The sequence below is a fragment of the Rana temporaria genome, chromosome 2, assembly GCF_905171775.1.
Source record: "Rana temporaria chromosome 2, aRanTem1.1, whole genome shotgun sequence".
Lineage (NCBI taxonomy): Eukaryota > Metazoa > Chordata > Amphibia > Anura > Ranidae > Rana > Rana temporaria.
In genome coordinates this window covers 224,204,526-224,226,918 of record NC_053490.1, presented here as the reverse complement: position 1 = coordinate 224,226,918, position 22,393 = coordinate 224,204,526, and the positions used below count along the sequence as shown (strand labels likewise).

Sequence of the window (22,393 nt, the reverse complement as noted above, 5' to 3'; positions counted from 1 at the left end):
TTTCTGTTGTAAGAATAATATAAAATGTTTGCAGCATCATTTCTTTCCCTGTAAAGTAATTTGTACTTGCATTCAAATGTCCTTTCTCACAAGGGGGTTGATCTACCAAAGGCAAATAGACTGTGAACTTTGCAAAATTCAGTTGTACACTGCAAGAGCAGTTGCTCCAAAGCTTATTAAATAAGCAGAAGATCTGCTCACTTCCATCATCCAATCATGTGCAAGCAAACATGCTGTTTTTTTTTTTTCCTTGCATGTAATTGGGTATTCTTTGCAAAGTGAAACTTTACCTAATTTACTACGCTCTGGAGCAACTGCACTTTGTAAGTTCACAGTGTATTTGCCTTTAGTAATTTTTTTTACTAAAGGCAAATCAACTGTGCACTACAAGTGCACTTGCTGTAGATCTGAGGGGAAGATTTAAAATGAGGTGAAGCTCTGCTGATTTCTATTATCCAATTATGTGCAAGCAAAAATGCTGTTTTTTATTTTCTTTGCATGTCCCCCTCAGATCTACAATGACTGAATTTCCAAGTGCACTTGTAGTGCACAGTGGATTTGACTTTAATAAATAAACCCCTCTGTGTTGTAATAAGAAATACTGTAGTGTCTGCATTAACCACTTAAGCCACGGACCATTATGCAGCTAAAGGACCAGGCCCCTTTTTGCGATTCGGCACTGCGTCGCTTTAACTGACAATTGCGCGGTCGTGCGTCGTGGCTCTCAAACAAAATTGACGTCCTTTTTTTCCCACAAATAGAGCTTTCTTTTGGTGGTATTAGATCACCTCTGCGGTTTTTATTTTTTGCGCTATAAACAAAAATAGAGCGTCAATTTTGAAAAAAATGCAATATTTTTAACTTTTTGCTATAATAAATATCCCCCAAAAATATATATATAAAAAAAATCCTTAGTGTAGGCCGATACGTATTCTTCTACATATTTTTGGTAAAAAAAAACGCAATAAGCATTTATTGATTGGTTTGCGCAAAAGTCATATAGCCAGATTCAGGTAGATGTGCCTAACTTTAGGCGGGCGTAGCGCATCTCATATACGCTACACCGCCGTAAGTTAGAGAGGCAAGTACAGTATTCACAAAGAAATTGCATCCTAAGTTACGGCGGCGTAGTGTAAATGGGCCGGCGTAAGTGCGCGTAATTCTAAGTAGGCTGTAGTGGGCATGTTGTATGATAATGAATCGTGACCCCACGTAAATGACGCGCCTAACGAACGGTGCATGCGCCGTCCGTGGACGTATCCCAGTGTGCATGCTCAAAATCACTTTGCAAATAATCAATGCTTTCGACGTTAACGTAACCTACGCCCAGCCCCATTCTGAATCGGCTTACGTAAACGACGTGAAATTTGACGGCTGTTCTGACGTCCATACTTAACATTGTGTAAGGGGGGAACCAATGCGCAAAACCAGCCTGACTGTGAATATTACAAATTAAGCTAAAATATATAAAAGCAGCAGCCCCTACTAAAATAGTGCTCACGCACCAAAAGACAATGTAAATAGGGGGTAAATAGAGGCGCTTGCCAATTAAAATAAATACTAAATGCCAAATAACGCACAGCAACGTAAGAATAGTAATGATTGAATCTAATGTATATGTTTCACTCCTTGTTCCAATACCTTCAAAGCATCTAATTGGAGATGAATGAGGTGGAAATAGTGAAAATTAATAATACAAAAATAAAGACTAAAAATAATAATTGATAGTCAACACAGTAGTAATAATCCAACAGTATCATAAACAGTGATGACGTGAGCAATAAATCCGTGAAAAAAATCCAAAAGAACACACAGTGTAAAATCTGGGTGATAAATAATGTTAAAAGTAACATCAATGATTGTGAATAAATAATGTTCAGATAAAAATATATAATATGATGAAAAAAATTATTTAAAAAATGTGATGATAAATATTAGAGTGTTCCAAGTCAAACTCTACTTGTGGTAAAAAAGTTCCAAAAGAAAAGTGCAAAAAGACTTATAATAAGGTGCCAATCCAAACTCTTCCAAAAGAGTGTAAGTAGTGTTTTATAATAATTAAATGAAGTGCTGCAATCCACCGCACGAAATTCCAGTGTAGTTTAGTGCAGATTCGTGAAGATAATTCCAGCCTCTCACCTCAAAACAGGTTAAACCAGCCTGTTAGATGCAATAAAGGATTCCAGCAGTGTACACTCTAAGGGTCCCTCCAAAACGTCCACCAAGGGTAAAGCTCCAGACCACTCACATGAAAGTAAATGCAAGCTCCATAGTGTAATAAGTTCAACACAATTTTAATGATAGTAAAACAAATATTACACTCACATTTACCAAGGAGTAAAACAGCATGCAGCGAGTGTTTGTGTACAAAGTAGCAGATCTCCGCTCTCGGCCGCGAGCGGCAATGACGTCACCGACGGCACTTTCCCTCACCTGACGCGGATCAACGCTACTTAGTCATAGGTTATTAGTCATTAGTTATTAGTCATTAGTTATTATTTTTAGTCTTTATTTTTGTATTATTAATTTTCACTATTTCCACCTCATTCATCTCCAATTAGATGCTTTGAAGGTATTGGAACAAGGAGTGAAACATATACATTGGATTCAATCATTACTATTCTTACGTTGCTGTGCGTTATTTGGCATTTAGTATTTATTTTAATTGGCAAGCGCCTCTATTTACCCCCTATTTACATACTTAACATTGGCTGCGCCATATTTTTGGTGGTTTATCATTACGCCTGCAAAACGCCTTACGTAAACGGTGTAGCTTACTGCGACGGGCGTACGTACGTTCGTGAATAGGCGTATATTGCTCATTTACATATTCTCGGCGTAAATCGACGTACATGCCCCTAGCGGCCAGCGTAAATATGCAGCTAAGATACGACGGCGTAGGAGACTTACGCCAGTCGTATCTTAGCAACAGAGAAGTGTATCTCAATTACGCATACGCTTAAAGATACGACGGCGCGGATTTAGAACTTACGACGGCGTATCTACGTCGTAAGTCTTTGTAAATCTGCCTAATAGTGTCTGCAAAATAGGGAATAGTTTTACAGCATTTTTATTAATAATTTATTTTTTACTAGTAATGGCAGCAATTAGCGATTTTTATTGTGACTGCGACATTATGACGAACACTTTTGACACTATTTTGGGACCATTGTAATTTTTACAGCAAACAGTGCTATAAAAATGCACTTATTACTGTGAAAATGACACTGGCAGTGAAGGGGTTAACCTGTAGGGGGCGCCAAAGGAGTTACGTGTTCCCTAATGTGTGTTTCTTACTGTAGGGGGGCATGGCTGAGCGTGTGATGTCACTGATCATCATTCTCTATGACAGGGAACATATGATCAGTTTGTTTACACTTACCTCTCCCCATTCTTCAGCTCTGTGACCCGATCGTGGGATACCGGTGGCGTTTGGGTCCCGCGGGCACGGTCACGGAGCACAGGACCGGGTCACGAGCGCGCCGCTGGCAGTGCACTCATGACCCATGGCTGGTCTTCTTAAAGGGGACGTACCTGTATGTCCATATGCCCAGCCATGCCATTCTGCTGACGTATTTAGTCATGCGGCGGGCCTTAACTGGTTAAGGGTTAACTCCACTTTCATGGAGAAAAAAATTGCAAATAAAAAAATAATATAACGCATATAATTGAAACACAAGTCATATTGTAATTGAATGTTATTAAAAATTACATTTCCTTTTTAATCTGCAACTGCATAATTTTTCGGCATGAAAAAAAAAGTTTTTCCAACTTCATCATTAAAACAACGTTGCCCACACACCATAGTTTAAAAAAATGCTCTAGCAAAGCACGGTGACGTACAACACATACGATGGCACTATAAAGGGGAAGTTCCATGTCGCCATCCTTGGGGCTGTTTTAGCTGATTCCGTGTTAGTAAAAGACGATTTGCGCTTTTCTGTCTGTTACAGCGTGATGAATGTGCTTACTCCATTCTGAGCATGCGCGGGGTTTTAACGTCATTTTAGCCCACACGCGATCATTTTTTACAACCCGAAAAATGCAGCATGTTCAGAAAAAAAAAATTGTCATTTTTCAGAACACAAAAAATTATGTGAAGCCTGCACACGATCATTTTAAATGACACTTTTTAAAAACGACCTTTTTTTCATGCCGAAAAATGATTGTGTGTACGCGGCATAACACCCTAGAGAATATAATGGCAGTTATTATACTATGTCACACCGTATTTGCACAGCGGTCTTACAAGCGCACTTTTTTTGGAAAAAATAAACTTTTTTTAATAAAAAAATAAGACAACAGTAAAGTTAGCCCAATTTTTTTTATATTGTGAAAGATAATGTTCTGCCGAGTAAATTGAGTCCCAACATGTCACGTTTCAAAATTGAATGTAAACATTCCCTGTAATAGGAAAAAAAGCATGATGGGATCTCTTAAATATGAGATCTGGGGTCAAAATGACCTCAGATCTCATATTTACACTACAATGCAATAAAAAAAATAATAATAATTTTGTCATTTGAAAAAAAAAAAAAAAAGGCTGTTTAAGAGCTATGTGCGCAAGTGACGTTTTGATGCTGCTTCTGCCCTGCTATGGTATGGAGATGGGTGGGGGCCATCTTCCCCTCACTTGTTTCCATACCCAGCAACAGAGAGAACCCTCGCCCGCCGCTGATAGAGGTGATCTTGCAGAGAATCTTCCGCAGAGACCACCATTATCAGAAACCAGACCGCCTGCTAAAAGAGGATATCTGGGTTATGGCAGCTAGCTGCTGCCATAGAAAAGATATCCCTCTTCAAACAGCCAACGTATATCGGCGTACGGCGGTCAAGAAGTGGTTATTTATTAAACCACTCCCATTAGACCCACTCAGTACAGAGGCACAGAGAAACACAGAGGGGTTTCTTCAGAATAACAAAAGGTAGGAATCTGCAACAATCCTTTCAATGTACATAGATCACCTAGAGAAGAATGTTTTTTTTCTCAACAAAAGTGGAGTTACGCTTTAATAAATTTTAGAAAGTATCTCCAAAAATCAAACATTTATTGCAGGCGGTTCCTGGGATTTCATTTTTAGATCAGTACAGACTTCTGGGAGAAGAACTAAGCCAACTACACAGCAGGAAATATAATTTCTAGTGGTGTTCTATACACATAACATGCAGAGAATGCCACCAGGTTGCTGTATAGCAAGAAAGCTATATCACAGCAGCTGCAGTTCCGAAATAGAAAGATCATTTTAATAACAAGCAATTATAAAATGGCTTGTACAGCAATAATATATATTTTTGTAGGCTAAGTGCCAGGCTATAAATCCACCCTTTCTCCTGCCTGAGCTCAATGATAAAAACACACCTTTACAAGTTATATAAGTACAACTTGTATATAAAAGGATGCAGTTGGAATTGAAAGAAAACAAACTTTTTTTTTTTAAGTGGCAGTTTTTGCCCTCCTCCAGAAACCTGAACAGAATGTTAGGTAACATACCTGATTTACAGCCTGATACTGAGCTGACATTTCTACTCACAGAGAGGAAATACAAGTGACTAACAGCACACACCATCCTTGTGAGTTAAGCCCTGTACACAGGAGCCAGAATCTCGTCAGGAAAAAACGTTGTTTTTCCTGACGAGATTCTTGGCAAGAATCTCTTGCCGCCCATGTGTACAGACACTCCATTCAAAAGAACTGCCATTCTTTTGAATGGCAAGAACGCTGTGACGTCACATTCGATGCCATCGCTGCCATCTTGCTGCACCCTACCTATGCCTAGGAAGCTACCACGCATGCGTCAAAGTCATTTCGAGCATGCGTGGGTTTCCGCGGCGACAGGTAAGTTTACACACTCTCGGTTTCTCAGCAGGAAAACGCTGCCGAGAATCACGATGAGAAAATAGAAAGCATGTTCTCTATTTTTCTCGTCGAGATTTTGGGCAGTTTTTATATACACACGCTCAGTTTACTTGGAAAGAAAGCTCTGCCAGCGGTTTTCTTGCTGGTTCTTGCCGAGTAAACCGTGCGAGTGTGCGAGGCTTCAGAGATGAACTATTATAATAACTTAAAACATAATTCCACTTTTGTGGGGGGAAAAATAGCAAATAAAGGAAAAATAATATAGTGTGTACAATTGCGATATGAGTCAAACTGTAATTGAACGTTATTAAACATGACCTTTCCTTTTCAATCTGCAGCCGCTCTAATGTTCTATAAATGCAAAGTAATATAGCTACATGGAGTTTTTCTGTACACAGAATGTGTACTGGCCACTCCCCAGAAACAAGATTTCCTGCTTGTGTAATTAGCTCACCAATTTCCACAGAAGTCTGCCTAAAATAGTCAGATTTCAGGCATCCCCAGCAACAAAAATTACATTTTTGGTGAGATATTTCCAATAGGAACACATCGAAAAGGATGCAGGCCCTGCAGATTATCTCACTAGTGCCCTGCAGCTGCCACAGCTGACTGAAATATATGAAACCCCTCCCATTAGACCCACTCTTCATAGAGGCACAGACAACCACACATGCATTTCTTCAGAATAATTAAAGGTAGGAATCTGCAAAAAAGGTTTGGTTTAATCCCTGCAATGTACGCAGATCACCAAGGAAAGGTATGTTTTTTTTCTCAGCAAAAGTTCAGTTAAGCTTTAGGAGTGACAATTCAGATTCCTTTTTGTGCTAGTTCCTAACTAGTTCCTTCCAAAATCCCCTGATACCAGACAGTTTAGAAACAAAATGATTAATTATGGGCATTTTTCCTATTTCGAGCATGTTTACCTGTAACATCCTCTCATGTTTAGACATCCAAAAGCTGCAGGGTGCCCTGGGCTACTGTTAGAAATTTTGAGGCCCTATACATCCTACCTGACAGGGCTTTTTTTCACTAAAAATACACTAAACTAATTATTAGCGGACACACAGATAGCATAACTTACAAAATTCCTGATAAATCTAAAAGATAAAATTGTATTGATTTAATAAAGTTCTGTGGTGAACACATTTTACTATGCTTCCGTGAGAAATGAACATAGTCCTGATCACTCACTATGTTCATTCAATAAAGCAAGGGGAAGATAAATTACATATTTACCAGCCCCTTCGCCAACTCTCCATTCTAAACACCCCCCTGTGCCCTGAGCAGCTGGTGGGAGAGGGAAGTTGGTAGCGCTGGGGAGGGCACAAGGCAGGGAGAATCAGATTTATGTAGCACAGAGAGGATGATCTATATGGTGGGTTTGAAATTACAGGAACAATGCCCTGCGTCTCCCACCGCACAGATTATCCTCCTTGTCCTGACCACATCTGATTCCCTCTGTATGCCTGGGCCCCTTACAGGACTGGTGGTACCCAATTATCAATGGCCCTGGGTGCCCCCCATCTTGGATGTGATGTCATCAGTCACAGCAGACTCAGAGCTGTCACTTAAGTGACACTCTTTAGTATTATATATAAAGCAAATAGTGAAGTGCTAAATAAACAAAGGCATGTGATAAACATGCATAAAATTATTCAAAAAAACAAGTTTATTTATAGAAGTTAAATTCCATAGAAATGTTCATGAGCAATTTGTGCAATCGCATATAAGCAATCAGGATGGAGAAGGCCCTCAAATTGTGAAAGTAATAAAGGTACATTAGGGTAAATGTGAACAGCCAAAAATCACAACCGCGCTTAGTAGAGGATGTATGACCCCTAATAAAAGTGGGCTATTGCGCTTTGTTTAAAATAACCAAGCAGGAGATCCAGACCTCTTAGATATCCTTGTCTGTCACTGGATAATATGCTATTTTATTTCATTTATATTCATTTTATTTATTTTACCATTTGCGCGGATATACACGTTTACTCTTTAGACTTCCCCTTCACTCACCCCCCCAGTAGCTACATGAAAGTTCATGTAGAGAGGTGAGGGGAGGATCTGAGGAGCTGGGCTAGCATATAACCCAATTTTCATACTCCTAGAAGAGGAGAGAAGGCTATGGCCCCGTACACACGACCAGTTTCCTCGGCAGAATTCAGCTTCCGACCGAGTTTCTGGCTGAATCCTGCCGAGGAAACTGGTCGTGTGTACACTTTCGGCCGAGGAAGCCGACGAGGAGCTTGACGAGGAAATAGAGAACATGTTCTCTATTTCCTCGTTGTTCTATGGGAGCTCTCGGCCCGCCGAGCTCCTCGGCGGCTTCAGGGCTGAACTGGCCGAGGAACTCGATGTGTTTGGCACGTCGAGTTCCTCGGCCGTGTGTACGGGGCCTATGACTTGCAAGGAGGAAAGTGGCTGTGCTAGGAAATTAAACTTTCATTGACTCAAAAATGTTTATGAAAAGGAAAAACTCTGCCAGTAAGCATTGCTTTTCTGTGGTTTTACCTGCATTTTTTAGGTCTCTAAATATGTGTTGGTTCCCAACGGGTTGAGATTGCAAATGTTACATTTTATAGTTTAAAGGTATTTATTGTGTTTAATGTACAGCATTACATGGAAATGTGTGCTTTCATTATGTTTACGATTATCTTAGTCCCACACACAAATAAATCATCCATGTAAAGAAGAGCTTATTGATACACACTTATCCTGCTGTGATGGCTGGACATGTGGTCTTTACTGATAAACATACCGTATAGCACAGAAGCATATTTTATAGCCTACACAACCTTTGGTGTAAATGTTGTGGAAATATGGGGGTTATTTATGAAAGGCAAATCCACTTTGCATTACAAGTGCAAGCTACAAGTGCAAAGTACACTTGAAATTGCACTGAAAGTGCATTTGGAAGTGCAGTCGCTGTATATCTGAGGGGAAGCTCTGCTGATTTTATTATCCAATCATATGCAAGCTAAAATGCTGTTTTTTTTTTCTTTGCATGTCCCCCTCTGATCTACAGGGACTGCACTTCCAAGTGCACTTTCAGTGCAATTTCATGTACACTTTGCACTTGTAGTAAATAACTCCCCATGTTTGCTAATTACATTTACAAATTATTTAAATGTTTTAAATAAACAGCACAATACACTTTGATGTGTATATTACTTGAATAAAATGAAATCTGCATAACTGCACATACTTAAGCTATTGTTGTATCTGTTAAATCTGTTTTCATAATACAACAAATAATTAGTCAGTTTTAGTGTTCAGATGGTGATTTCTTCTAATCTTTTAACCACTTAAGCCCCGGACCTTTAGGCAGCTAAATGCCCAGGCCAGGTTTTGCGATTCGGCACTGCGTCGCTTTAACAGACAATTGCGTGGTCGTGCGACGTGGCTCCCAAACAAAATTGGTGTCCTTTTTTCCCCACAAATAGAGCTTTCTTTTGGTGGTATTTGATCACCTCTGGGGTTTTTATTTTTTGCGCTATAAACAAAAATAGAGCAACAATTTTGAAAAAAATGAAATATTTTTTACTTTTTGCTATAATAAATATCCCCCAAAAACATATATAAAAATTTTTTTCCCTCAGTTTAGGCCAATACGTATTCTTCTACCTATTTTTGGAAAAAAAATCACAATAATCGTTTATCGACTGGTTTGCGCAAAATTTATAGCGTTTACAAAATAGGGGATAGTTTTATTATTATTTTTTTTTTTTTACTACTAATGGTGGCGATCATCGATTTTTTTCGTGACTGCAACATTATGGCGGACACTTCGGACAATATTGACACATTTTTGGGACTATTGTCATTTTCACAGCAAAAAATGCATTTAAATTGCATTGTTTATTGTGAAAATGACAGTTGCAGTTTGGGAGTTAACCACAGGGGGCGCTGAAGGAGTTATGTTTCACCTAGTGTGTGTTTACAACTGTAGGGGGGTGTGGCTGTAGGTCTGACGTCATCGATCGTGTCTCCCTATAAAAGGGATTACACGATCGATGCAGCCGCCACAGTGAAGCACAGGGAAGCTGTGTTTACATACGGCTCTCCCCGTTCTTCAGCTCCGGGGAGCGATCGCGAGGGGGCGGCTAGAAACGAATAGCCGCACCCTCATCCCGGATCGCTCCCCGATGATTTTCGACCGCCGCATGTACCGGGGGGGGGGTCCCGATCGGACCCCTGACCCGCGGAAAGGCAGGGACGTACATGTACGCCCATCTGCCTGTACGTGCCATTCTGTGGACGTATATGTACATGCGGCGGGCGTTAAGCGGTTAAACTGTTGCAGTTATTAAGCTGGGATGTTAATATTATTATTTAGCACGGTGTGCAATTGTTTTTTTATTCTATTTTATTCATACCATGTGAAACTATATCCTGTATTCTATATTTAGTCCTATTACAGTTCTGTAATATACATTGTATTTGTTAATAACCTTGAAAAAATTACTTTACATAAGAAATATTCTAAACCTGGGTTTAATTATGTTAGTTTTTGTTACATATAATGCTGCATGTGCGTGTTAATGAACTAAACAGAGATTGAAAAAAAGATTATGGAAAATGAGTCACAGTTTGTAGGTAAACCGCTTAATACATCGTTGAAATACATATATGCGCACGTTAAGAATTATAATTCTGTTCAGCCATTCTTTGATTCACACATTCCTGACACACAAATTATCTTATGTCCTCTTTCTGATAGTGCACACAATTGCAATGTGAAACACATGCTGGCAATGTCAGTCCAGGGCACCTGGGGACTTGGGGAAATGAGAGTAGGGGGCCACCTTTCCGTGATGGAGAGTGGATGCTGCTTACCATGATTGGCTGGTATTAAGCAGGCTTATACTTAGTCAGCGCGGTTTCATTATCTTTTTTTCAGTAGCAGATTAGTCAACCATACCTGCATCCCATGGTTAATGTTCATGTTACAAGACTAACAGAGAGTGTCCCAATGGATCCAAAGCCTGACGGAGACTGTTCACATGTTACAAAAGACTGTTATAGATTGCTTCTACTTTGCAAAAGGCTATCAGATTGCTTGAATGTTATAAAAGACAGTAGACAGTAAAGGACTGCTCACATGCTATGGCAGACTTTGCAGACTGATCACTGGTTACATTGAATATTAATAGGCTGCAAAAGACAGCTTGCATATAACTTAAAGTGGACCTGTCACCAGATATTTCACACTACGCATTAAGAAATAAACATTTTTCAAAGCAAGCCCTCATTTATCCCTGTAGCTATAGGCAATTTGGAGAAATTATTTATCAGAATTCACAGGAACAGTGACATCACATCTCTTTTCTCATTTACTTTGTATGGAGAGAAGAATATTAGCAGCCTGTCAGACAGTTTCTAAACTGTAAAGCCTCGTACACACGACCGAAGAACTCGACGGGCGAAACACATAATTTTCCTCGTCGAGTTCCTTGTTAGGCTGTAGAGGAACTCGACAAGGCAAGTTTCTCCATTCCCGTCGAGGAAATAGAGAACTTGCTCTCTTTTTGGCTCGTCGTTTCTCGACAGTTTCCTCGACGAAAATGTACACACGACCGGTTTCCTCGGCAAAAAAATATCTCCCAGCAAGTTTCTTGCTGGTTTTTGCCGAGAAACTCGGTCGTGTGTACGAGGCCTTAGAAGCTTTAGGAATCATTCACACAGCCATAAAGAGTGCATTTACAATTTTTTTTATTATGGGACGCAGCTGCATTGTTTTAAATGGAGTCATTCACACAGGTAGGTAAACATGCACTGCGTTCAGATCTGCGACACAAAATGCAAAAATCTGCATCTGAGGACATGTATATACGCATATGCCAGATGCAGGTTTTGAAAAAAAAAATCTATTCTATGGCCAGAATATTAATTTATTCTGGCCATTAGAGTGCAATAACATGCATGAACACACCTAAATGCAAATGCATGATTGTGCACATTTTTTCTGAACAAACAATCTTCTCCTTGAATGTGCTGGAGAGGATTTTTTATTTTTTCCAGCCTGTAAACTCTCTTCTTCTAAATGCCTGTATATGATTGTGTGTATACACACATAGTTTAACATATAGGTGCATTTACAGTCTGAAAAAAATAAATGCCAAACTCCTGTAAAAGCAGCACTTTTTCTGTCCAGTGTACTCGTCTCTTGTACTGAAATGACTTACTTCAATTTCACTGCACATTCTGAGCTTCTTACAACATTCATTAGAAGCTGCAGCAAGTCAAATTCAGGCCGCCTCACTTCCTGAATTGATAATATCCATCATCATTTAGTCCATTCTCCCCATCCTGGCTGTCCTTGACCCACCATTTCATTTATTGGGTTTCAGTTTTTCAATCGTGGAAGCTCAGTATCACATGTAGGGGTTACCTAGGACAGTCTGCATGTAAATGCAATGTTTCTAGGAATACCCACCCTCCAGGCTGACATTCATCTATTAACGCATTTTGAAATTTGCATTACTCTCTGCTTGCATCAGGGCTGAGGGCTCTTTAGAGGAGTATTGAGACAGGGTACTGTAATGTGTTTTCAGAAAGCTATATACATCACCCTTCTGGCCCCTCTCACCAGCCTTGTTCTAATCATGATACTGCGGTTGATTTACTAAAACTGGAGAATGCTAAATCTGGTGCAACTGGGCATGGTATCCAATCAGCTTCTATCTTCAGCTTGTTCATTTAAGCTTTGACAAAAAAGCAGAGCTGTACTCTCCAGATTTAGTAAATCAACCCCACTGCGTCTTAGTAAGTTATGTAATGAAAAAAAAGCTGGATTAAAAAGTGTACTGCGTACTTGATGAGGGGGCAAGGAGAAACCAGTGAAGACAACATAGAAACAGATTTACATTCAACTTAAAGGGTGGTGGCCCTTAGCCCTGTGTAAGTTTAGGTGTAGAAAAAAAAATATTAACATGTGGTTTTTCTTGTTTCTTCATAAGGCAAATGTGTGAAAGTGGGGGGGGGGAATGCAAGAAAGGTATCAATAACTAAGAGGAGTGTGCTTATTTCTGGTTTATTATTATTATTATTATTATTATTCAGGATTTATATAGCGCCAACAGTTTACGCAGCACTTTACAATATAAAAGGGAGACAATACATTTATAATACAATAAAATACAAGAGGATTAAGAGGGCCCTGGTCAGAAGAGCTTACAATCTAATAGGGTGGGGCAGGTGGTAAAAAAGGTTGTAACTGTGGGGAATGACCTGATGGAAGTGGTAGAAGATTAGTTGGAGACGTGATAGGCTTCCCTTAAGAGATGAGTGTTCAGGGATCACCTGAAGGTAGCAAAAGTAGGGGATAGCTGGACAGGTTGAGGTAGCGAGTTCCAGAGGGTGGGAGAGGCTCTGGAGAAATCCTGGAGACGAGCATGGGAGGAGGAGGGGATGTTTACTTTAATACATACTGTATCATAGTTTTCTCTATATTGATGCTGTTGAAACATATGCAGTTGGCTGCAACTTTTGCTAACTTTCTATAGTTTTAAAAAAAAAACTGGTAACTAAAAACTGTAACATCCATGGGAAAATATATTGTAGGCGATCATCTTCAAGCAAAGAGCTTGCAGAGAGGTAATGTAAACACCAAAGTAAGTTAAAGAGCTTTCTGCCCACCTTTATTCATGAGCGTTGCAGAAAATACAACCAAAACAAGAGGTTCCTTCACTGGGGTAATAATCACAGTCCAAAATCCAACAAAAATGATTTAGCCTCCTGGCTAGTAGTGAGACCATGTTGGGTCTGCTCAGGCCTGCAGACATGTTCTATCACAGCCCACAAGCATTTCTTCCCCAAAAACACTGATCATCCCAGGGAAAGACAAATTATACCCCAGGTGGGGAACATGGTGTGACCAGGGCTTAACCCCCTGCATACTGCTATTGACCTTTCACTGGCATGAGTTATGTCTTATGAAACAACGAAATCTATGCAGCAAAACTCTTCACTGGACGGACAGAAGCTGTCTATCTATCTATCTATCTATCTATCTATCTATCTATCTATCTATCTATCTATCTGTCTTTTTCTTCCCCCTAAGAGTATTTATAGAATGGTCATAGATGGATTAGTATATGTACTGTCTTATTTCTCTCCAAATATACTGTATTTTAGGCATTGATTGATTAAATTGCTATGAAATGATGAGCTACTGTTTCCTGGAGCTTTGTTCAAACATTTACTTTGTTAATATTCTCAGGAGGTTTGACAGATCGCTAGAGAAGTGGATGAAACTGCAGGATGACATGAATAACCTGAACCAGTGGCTAACTGAAGCAGAGACAATTCTTTCTGAGTCCCAAGGTGATCCAAGGGATACAGAGAAACTGAGACAGCAGCAACAGGGGGTAAAGGTAGGAAGAGCATTGGTCCCCTTATATTACCATTTACAGAAATTGAGTTCAAATGACCTGATATACCAATGTGTGTTGATTTGCAAATGCATGTTTATATTTCTTGTTTACCTCAGAAATCGCTGTTGTTTCAGACTTCATTAGTAAATTGTGAGGCCATCCATGGTTTCAGCTTCTTCAATTGGTAGTTTGGCTTTGCCAAGGTTCTGATGCATCCAGAAAAACAACTAACTAAAAGCAGTTTGCTGTTTTATAGATTTACATTTGTTTCTCAGTATTGGTATAATGTGTGATTGTTTACAGTTACAGCAGCTTCATATGTTAATTATGGTAGGTAGCTTAAAGGAAACAAAGAATGGTGACATTTTAACTATTGTGTTGGTTGACTTATCTAAGCAGACAGTTTCCCTTGAGTGAGAACAATCAAAGTTAGCAGCCTTCAGAGAACAGAACTGTCAGCAACAAACCAAGAAATACGAACAGTTAGGCCCCTTTCACACTGGGGCAGGGGCAGCGTCGGCGGTAAAGAGCTGCTATTTTTATCTCATACACACTAGACCTTAAATATGCAGTAAAACAACACATATCTACATGAGCCCTAAGGGTTACTTTGTAAATCCTAATTCTTGCTCAACTGTAGAATCACCTGTAAATATTGGGTTAGAATTGGACTGTGTAGGTCTTCTCTAGGAGGCATGAACAAGAGCTAACACATGTTCACTGTGCACTCATCATGGCAGACAGATATTATCCAACCTTTTTAGGAAATGTGTGCACCACTAATACCCGTCGGTTACTTTGCAAAGACAGTGGTTCAAGCTGGAAGACAAAGCATTCAAAGACTGGAAGATATTATTGTTTTTACCAGTCAAAAGATAATTTTAACTCAGCCAAACTGAAGTCAGACACATTTGCTTCACCTGACTTTGCTATTATTTTAATTCTTGTTAGTCATGGTACTTCATGTTATTTACAAGATACATTTTAAAGATGTTGCTATCTAAAGAATTGTATTAAAGTCAAGTACAGTGGAACCTCAGTTTAAGAGTAACTTGGTTTAAGAGTGTTTTGATTTGCAAGCAACGTTTATTTTTTTTAATTCTGACTCGGTTTTCGAGTGTTGACTCGCAAGACGAGCAGAATTCAAGATAAATATGCCTGCAGTACCTCATCTGGCCTGAGGTATGGGGGCGCAGAGGCCGAGCAGAGCCGGAAATAGGCCTGCAGTACCTCATTTGGCCTGAGGTATGGGGGCGCAGGAAATGAGCCGAAGTGTCCTCTGGCCTTTTCAGCCGTTTTCATCAGTCTCTGGCGCCCCCCACCTCTGAACGCATTCGGTATTGCATCCTATTGAAGTCAATGCGGAACTAATTATTTTTGTTTCCTTTGACTTCATTGGGAAAACTCGCTTTGATATACGAGTACTTTGGAATACGAACATACTCCTGGAACAGATTAGGAGCGTAATCCGAGGTTCAACTGTGCAGTAGATTAAAAAAACAAAGCTTGCACGGGTCAATATTGCTAATAGATTTCAAAGGTTTCCATGTATTTTAGTTTAAACACATATTTTGCTATTATTACTGTAAGCTTTAACATAGACTGTTTAGGTGTGAAGGCTTGACCCCTTACAAGCTCACTGTGAGCTCCCCAACATATGGGTACTGCTGATAAAAAGCTGCCACCCGCCAGCTTTTTTTTTATTTAAATACACTGGGCCATATTCTCAGTAGAGTTACGACGGAGTATCTCAGGAAACTCCGTCGTATCTCTCTTTTTTGACCCGCGTATCTATGCGAGTGATTCCTAGAATCATTTTCGCATAGATATGCTGAAGATCCGACATGTGTAAGTCACTTACACTGTCGGATCTTAAATGTAATTCGCCGCCGGCCGCTAGGTGGCGTTTACGTTCAGGTCTCATTTGTTTATGCAAATGAGCCTGATACGCCGATTCCCGAACAAAATCGCGTCGCGTAACCGTCGCTTACGTCATTTGCGTAAGGTTACCCCTGCTATATGAGGGGTACCCTTACGCCAGTCCCACGTATGCCATGTTAAGTATGGCGTCGGGTCCGCGTTGTCTTTTCCCGTCGGGTACGTCGTTTTCCTAAGTCGTTCTTGAATACGACTTTACGTTAATGACGCACACGTCGGCGTCATTGACGTTTTCCGCCGAGAACTGGAGCATGCGCACTGGGCTATTTTTAGCCCGGTGCATGCGCAGTTCGATTGAAACGGGGGCGCGCTTAATTTAAATATAAGCCGCCCCCTTTGAAAGACGCGGGGATACGCCAGGCCTTTTACACTACGCCTCCGCAAACTACGGAGCAAGTGCTTGAGGAATACAGCACTTGCTCCAGTAAGTTGCGGCGGCGTAGTGTAAATAGCTTACGCGAGGCCGCCGCAGAATATTGGAGAATCTGGCCCACTCTATTTATTAACTTGTTGGTAATAACATGTATGTATAAAAAAAAATGTTACCATTTTTCACTTACAAAGTAAACTGGCAAAAGGGTCCTTGAATTCTTTATGAAACACACTGACATATTAGACACATTTTATGTTAATATTAATGGCTAACAGGTTAAAAAAAATAAAAAAAAATACATTGCTCCCTGCAATACTCATTCCTCTGTGGTGCTTTCTACCTCACTTCATTGTTCTGTGCCAGTCCTCTTACAGGTTGAATGACACCCAGCATCATTCAATCCACTTTTTGTGGGGCATGAAAGAATCACCTCCTGGGGTTTTTTATTTGACTGCCCTGGACTTACAGGAGAATATGGTAGTGAGCAGTGCCACATTATCACACCCACTACTGGAGAAAAAGGACAAGAAACCTGTTACATTCCATGACCAAACTGAAGGATTTGTAAAAAAAGATACACACATTCAAAAACGTGATGCAAGGGGGCTCCAAAGGAAGGTGGGGGCCTAGAAGTGGGGGGACGGCAATTGTTTAAGCTGGAGTTTGGCTTTATCACCTGAAATTCAACTGTACACAACAGCAGAATGAGATAGTTGCTTCTTGGCACTAGTAAAAAAAAACAAGCAAACAATTGAAGTTATTTTCAGTAGCAAACTATCCGGTTTCTTTCATTTTGTGGGGAAAAAAACAAAAATAGTGATTGGTCTCTATGTGTAACAGCTTGAATTTTGTGCCCATTTTACTTTCTCCAGTTTTTATATGTCAGCCCCCTAAAGTGAGTTCTAATTGCAACAGTGCTGCAAAGTCACCAAGCATGGCCAAATCACAAAGCCTAAAAAAACACAGATTTTTCCCTTATTTCAAATAGGTCACGATATAAAAATAGGTAAACATTAAAGGGGAGTTCCAGCCTTTTAGTGTTTATTAAAAGTCAGCAGCTACAAAATGTGCAGCTACTGACTTTTGATAAACAGACACTCACCTGCTCCATGGTCCAGCGATGCGGCCAGAGAGCTGGGCAGAGGAGAAGCTCGAGTGATCTGATTGTTATATTGCAGTGTGTGTGTGTCTGAAGTCACCTGATCACAGTTGTAACATCAGGTTTTTTACATATCTCATGCACTAGCCTGGAGACAGGCATTATTTTTTAATTACCATATCCACTCCTTTTCTGAAGTCATGTGGTTACTTTTCTGGATTTTGACTGGATGTTAGTGATCATAGCAGAATTTAGTGTAAGGAATACATAGGAAAAAATGCATGTTGACAAGGGGAGTGTAGAGGAGGGCGGGGAGTCTACTGACATCACGACTCCACCCACAGAGCTCCAGACAACTGATCCACCCACAGAATCTGCAGTTTTTCAGTTCTTATAACAAACAGAGAGGAAACATTTGACAGGTAAGGATACATGCAGGAGGCATGTATATCCTTATAGATCAGCACTGTGGCAGTTGTTTAGAAAGGATGAGAGTGGGTTTACATCCACTTTAATGAAGCTAGGGGTGCAGAATTTTGATGCATCAATGACTACATGCTCATAATAAAGTTGAGAAGGTTTTGCAGTTAATTGCCATAGGGTTAAATTAAACATTTGAGACAACGTAAATAAGGCTATTGTGGGCCATTCACTATGCTTATGTAAAACACAAAGGCCCAGATTCACAAAGGACTTATGACGGCGTATCTCCACGTACGCCGTCGTAAGTCCGAATGTGCGCCGTCGTGTCTACGTGCCTGATTCTTAGAATCATTTGCGCTTCAATTCGGCCAAGATATGAGTGGCGTAAGTCTCCTACGCCGTCGTATCTTGGGTGCATATTTACGCTGGCCGCTAGGTGGCGCTTCCGTTGATTTCAGCGTTGAATATGCAAATGAGCTAGATACGCCAATTCATGAACGTACTTGCGCCCGGCGTATTAAAATACGCTGTTTACTTAAGGCGTCCGTCCGGCGTAACTTTACCCCTCATAAAGCAGGGGTAAGTCATGTTAGGTATGGATGTCGGAACAGCGTCGTATTTTACGTTGTTTGCGTAAGTCGTACGTGAATGGGGATGGGCGTAGGTTACGTTCACGTCGACTAAGCATTGAGCCGGCGTAATTTACGGAGAAAATTCGATGTGACACTGAGCATGCGTGCGCATGCGCCGTTCGTTAGGTGCGTCATTTACGTGGGGTCACGATTAATTACCATACAACACGCCCCCTACCAGCCTACTTTGAATTCACAAAGATTGGCTTAAGTTTAGGCGGGTGTAGCGTATCTCATATACGCTACGCCGCCGTAACTTAGGGCGCAAGTTCTTTGTGAATACAGTGCTCGCCTCTCTAAGTTACGGCGGCGTAGCATATATGAGATACGCTACACCCGCCTAAACTTAAGCCAATCTTTGTGAATCTGGGCCAAAATGTTTTAGAGTCAGTGAATACCTTTCTAGAGCTAAGTTTTGCTTTCATGTTCTATCAATACCAGGTACCATTTTGTAATGCACATACCGGTATATTATTGGGAGTTTTTATCTTTTATTTGGTAAACTGGAAACAGCTATATGTACTACATCAAACAACTACTGTATGTGTTTTATATCAAATAAAGCATCAGCTTCTATGTTTGTTACATCTATCTTACTCAGTTCTTGGATTCCAGTAAGCAGCTTTATGGTTGAACTTCCAGTTTTTTGTAAAGCTGCAAAGAAATGAGTAGGATAACAAATCTTTATTGAGTTAAACATGAAAAAGTGCTGAATATTACAGCCTTTTATTAGTTGAACTGATTGTTGTTATTTGATCTCACAGTATTGCATACCATCTTTTAAAATTAAAGGATTTCTCTGAAGTGCTTTCACAAGTATGCATATGACCTTGTGATCCAAGTGGAAAAAATCATTTCGAGACAGCTCTATGAAGTTCAGATAAGCCTAATCCTCTATTGTTTAATGCATTTTTTTTATTAAGGCAGCCTGTTTGTTTAAATATATTTGAGTGAAAGCCTTCTGCACTTTGTTAATCAGGACAAGGATGATTTACGTATTTTAAGTGATGGCATGGTGATTTTCCCTCGCCATGTAAAATTAGGAATGTCAGTTAATCACATCTTTGAATTTTAAAGGCCGTCTCCATCCAAAAAGTGATATTTAAATGTCCTATAAATGCTGGAAAGTTAAGTTGACTAATTATACATTTGAGTACACAGATTCCTACTGTATTCCAGCATGACACAATGTTCATGTCTATCACAGAAGTAAAATAATTGTATCTTGTGAAAGATGAAAAATCAGTGGATCACTTATTATATGGTACTTGCTTAAAGCCCATCTCCAGGAAATCCTCCTTCCTCACTTTCTTCCATAATACCTATCCATTCCCATGGGCATCCGCAGAACTTTTTTCAGGGAGGGGCATCATTTTAAGGTCCCCCATTCAATATGCAAAGATGTAGATTGTCTAGGCTATATTTATATGGGCATGGTATGCGTGGCCTGAATAATTTCCAATACAAAGTGACACTAAAATATCTCTTATATAACACATATATCTTTCCAGTGGAAAGATATATGTGTTATATAAGAGATAATTCAGCTTCACTTTGTATTGAAAGTTACTGAGGCCAGGCATACCATCAGTCCATGCCCATATACATATAGCCTAGAGAATCTACATCTTTTTAATATCGCAATGTAGTGCAATACATCTGTTGTGCCCATATTTTGATCTTGATGGAAACAGCCTATACAAAGTTAAGAAGATGAATTATCTCTTAACATACACAGACAGTAATAGCTGTCCAACCTTTCAGCAATAAATACATCAAAATGCTCCTCCTAACTGCTGTTGTTACCCGTGGTTCGTCTTCTGTTGCTTGCAACTGTACATGCCACTCACTTCAGGTCAGGATTTCCTGGGATGTGATGATGAGTAGGCACTGGCAGCGTATCACTAGGTGGCTCAGCCACTAACTGTACTGAGTGGGCGTCACCGGCACCGGCCAGATCTGCACAACATGTACACAGGCAGGCAGCCAATCACTAAAGAGCGGTGGAACGGCCGACCTGCCGAGCCATCTCATCGGATGATCGGGCCGAGGGTGAGGGAGGGACATCAGATGTGTCAGGACAGAGAGCAGCCGGCTGACTCAGAAACAAGTCAGCCGCGGACACTGCAGCTGGCAACTACAACACCTTTTTGCCCCTACCTGCGGATGCCCATGCCCATGCCCATACCCCTAAATGTATAGAAAAAAAAAGTAAACACTTTTTTCATACCCTGATCTATGTACCCTTAGCACATGTTTATTGCATGCAAAAATAAATTACTTATGATAACACTGTGAGTGGTAACATTTTAGTGAATCGGGTTTAATTAAAAAAGTTAGCATGTGAAACATGTCAAAATAAGACATGAAAACAAATTCAACCCTTTATTAAAGTGTTACTAAAAAACCCAGGACCCTGCATTCACTATTTTTGGTCCCCCACAATACACATGGAAATGCAATAGTTTTAGTAAATATAAACTACTAAATACCTGTTCTTATCAGCAGTTAGATCAGTATTGTGACTTCTATCAGTGTCTAGTTAAAGCTTGTAGAAGGAGTTTTCATTCTCCCCTGATTGTCCTATAAGGCTGAAGGACCCCTGACCCAGACTGTGCTGATTGGCCCTGTGCTGATCACATGCACGCCCAAGAGAGAAAAGAAAAAGCTCTCTAGCAATACACACCATACTAAGCATGTGCAGCTTGCACCCAAGGCTCTGTTCTATCAAGAAATGGTTTGGGGATGTAGAATAAGGGGAGGATCAGAGAAGACAGGATCAAACAGCCTTTTTACACAATACAGATGATTAACCTCTTAGGTTCCATTGAGTATAACAAGCATGCATTACAACATATACAGACTGATTTTACTGTGAGTTTAGTAACACTTTAAAGTGGTCCTTGAGTGTACCTTTAAGTAATGTATCCTGACACACGCCTGCTCATTTTACTTTGTCCTTTGTTATTCAGCATTCCACACTGTACCACTTATATTACGTTGCTTTCTAAAAAAAAAAATCCATAAACAGTTTGCTTAAAATACCAAGTTATAAGGACTCAATAACAAAAGGTTATTTGTATATTTATTTTTACAAATGTTCTGTTTATTATTCTTTAAATAGTTTTATATTTGCATAGAAACCCAGATCTTTCTCTTAAGAGTCGGTTCACACTGCAGCAGCACGACTTCGGGGGCGACTCTGCAAGTCGTCCCGAGGACGACTTCAGAGGCGATTTGCAAAATGACTTCTGTATAGAAGTCAATGCAGGTCGCCTCGAGCCGCCCCCGAAGTCGTACAGGAACCTTTTTCTAAGTCGGAGAGACTTGCGTCGCTCCTATTAGAACGGTTCCATTGCATTTAACGGGACGCAACTTGTCAGGCGGCTGAGCCGCTTGTCGTGTCGCCCCAGTGCGAACCGGGTCTCAATGTTTGGACCATGCTTCTAGTGCTATTTTCACGCAAGGAAGCAGAATGCATAAAGCGTATTAGGTGTACTAAAGAAGACAACATCTAAAGTGTATACTCTAGCTTGTTCGTGTTTTTTTTTTATATATTGTTATTAACTTTTGAAAGTAGGCTAGACATTTTAGATAGATTCAACATCAAACTGAGAATTCATTAAAGTATATCAAACTGCAAGAAAATATGATCATCTAGTGACAGGCAGAGTCTGTGTATGAAGCCAACTTCTG

The 22,393-nt window shown here is 40.1% G+C and overlaps 1 protein-coding gene across 1 annotated transcript in view; it reads left to right on the top strand.

The window, feature by feature from the left end:
• Window positions 1-22,393, top strand: part of DMD (dystrophin) — a 2,981,380-nt gene that overhangs the window by 1,436,408 nt on the left and 1,522,579 nt on the right. The window contains exon 44 of the mRNA XM_040336499.1: window positions 14,079-14,232. Coding sequence (XP_040192433.1) covers window positions 14,079-14,232 — 154 coding nt within the window. The remainder of the gene's footprint in view (window positions 1-14,078; window positions 14,233-22,393) is intronic.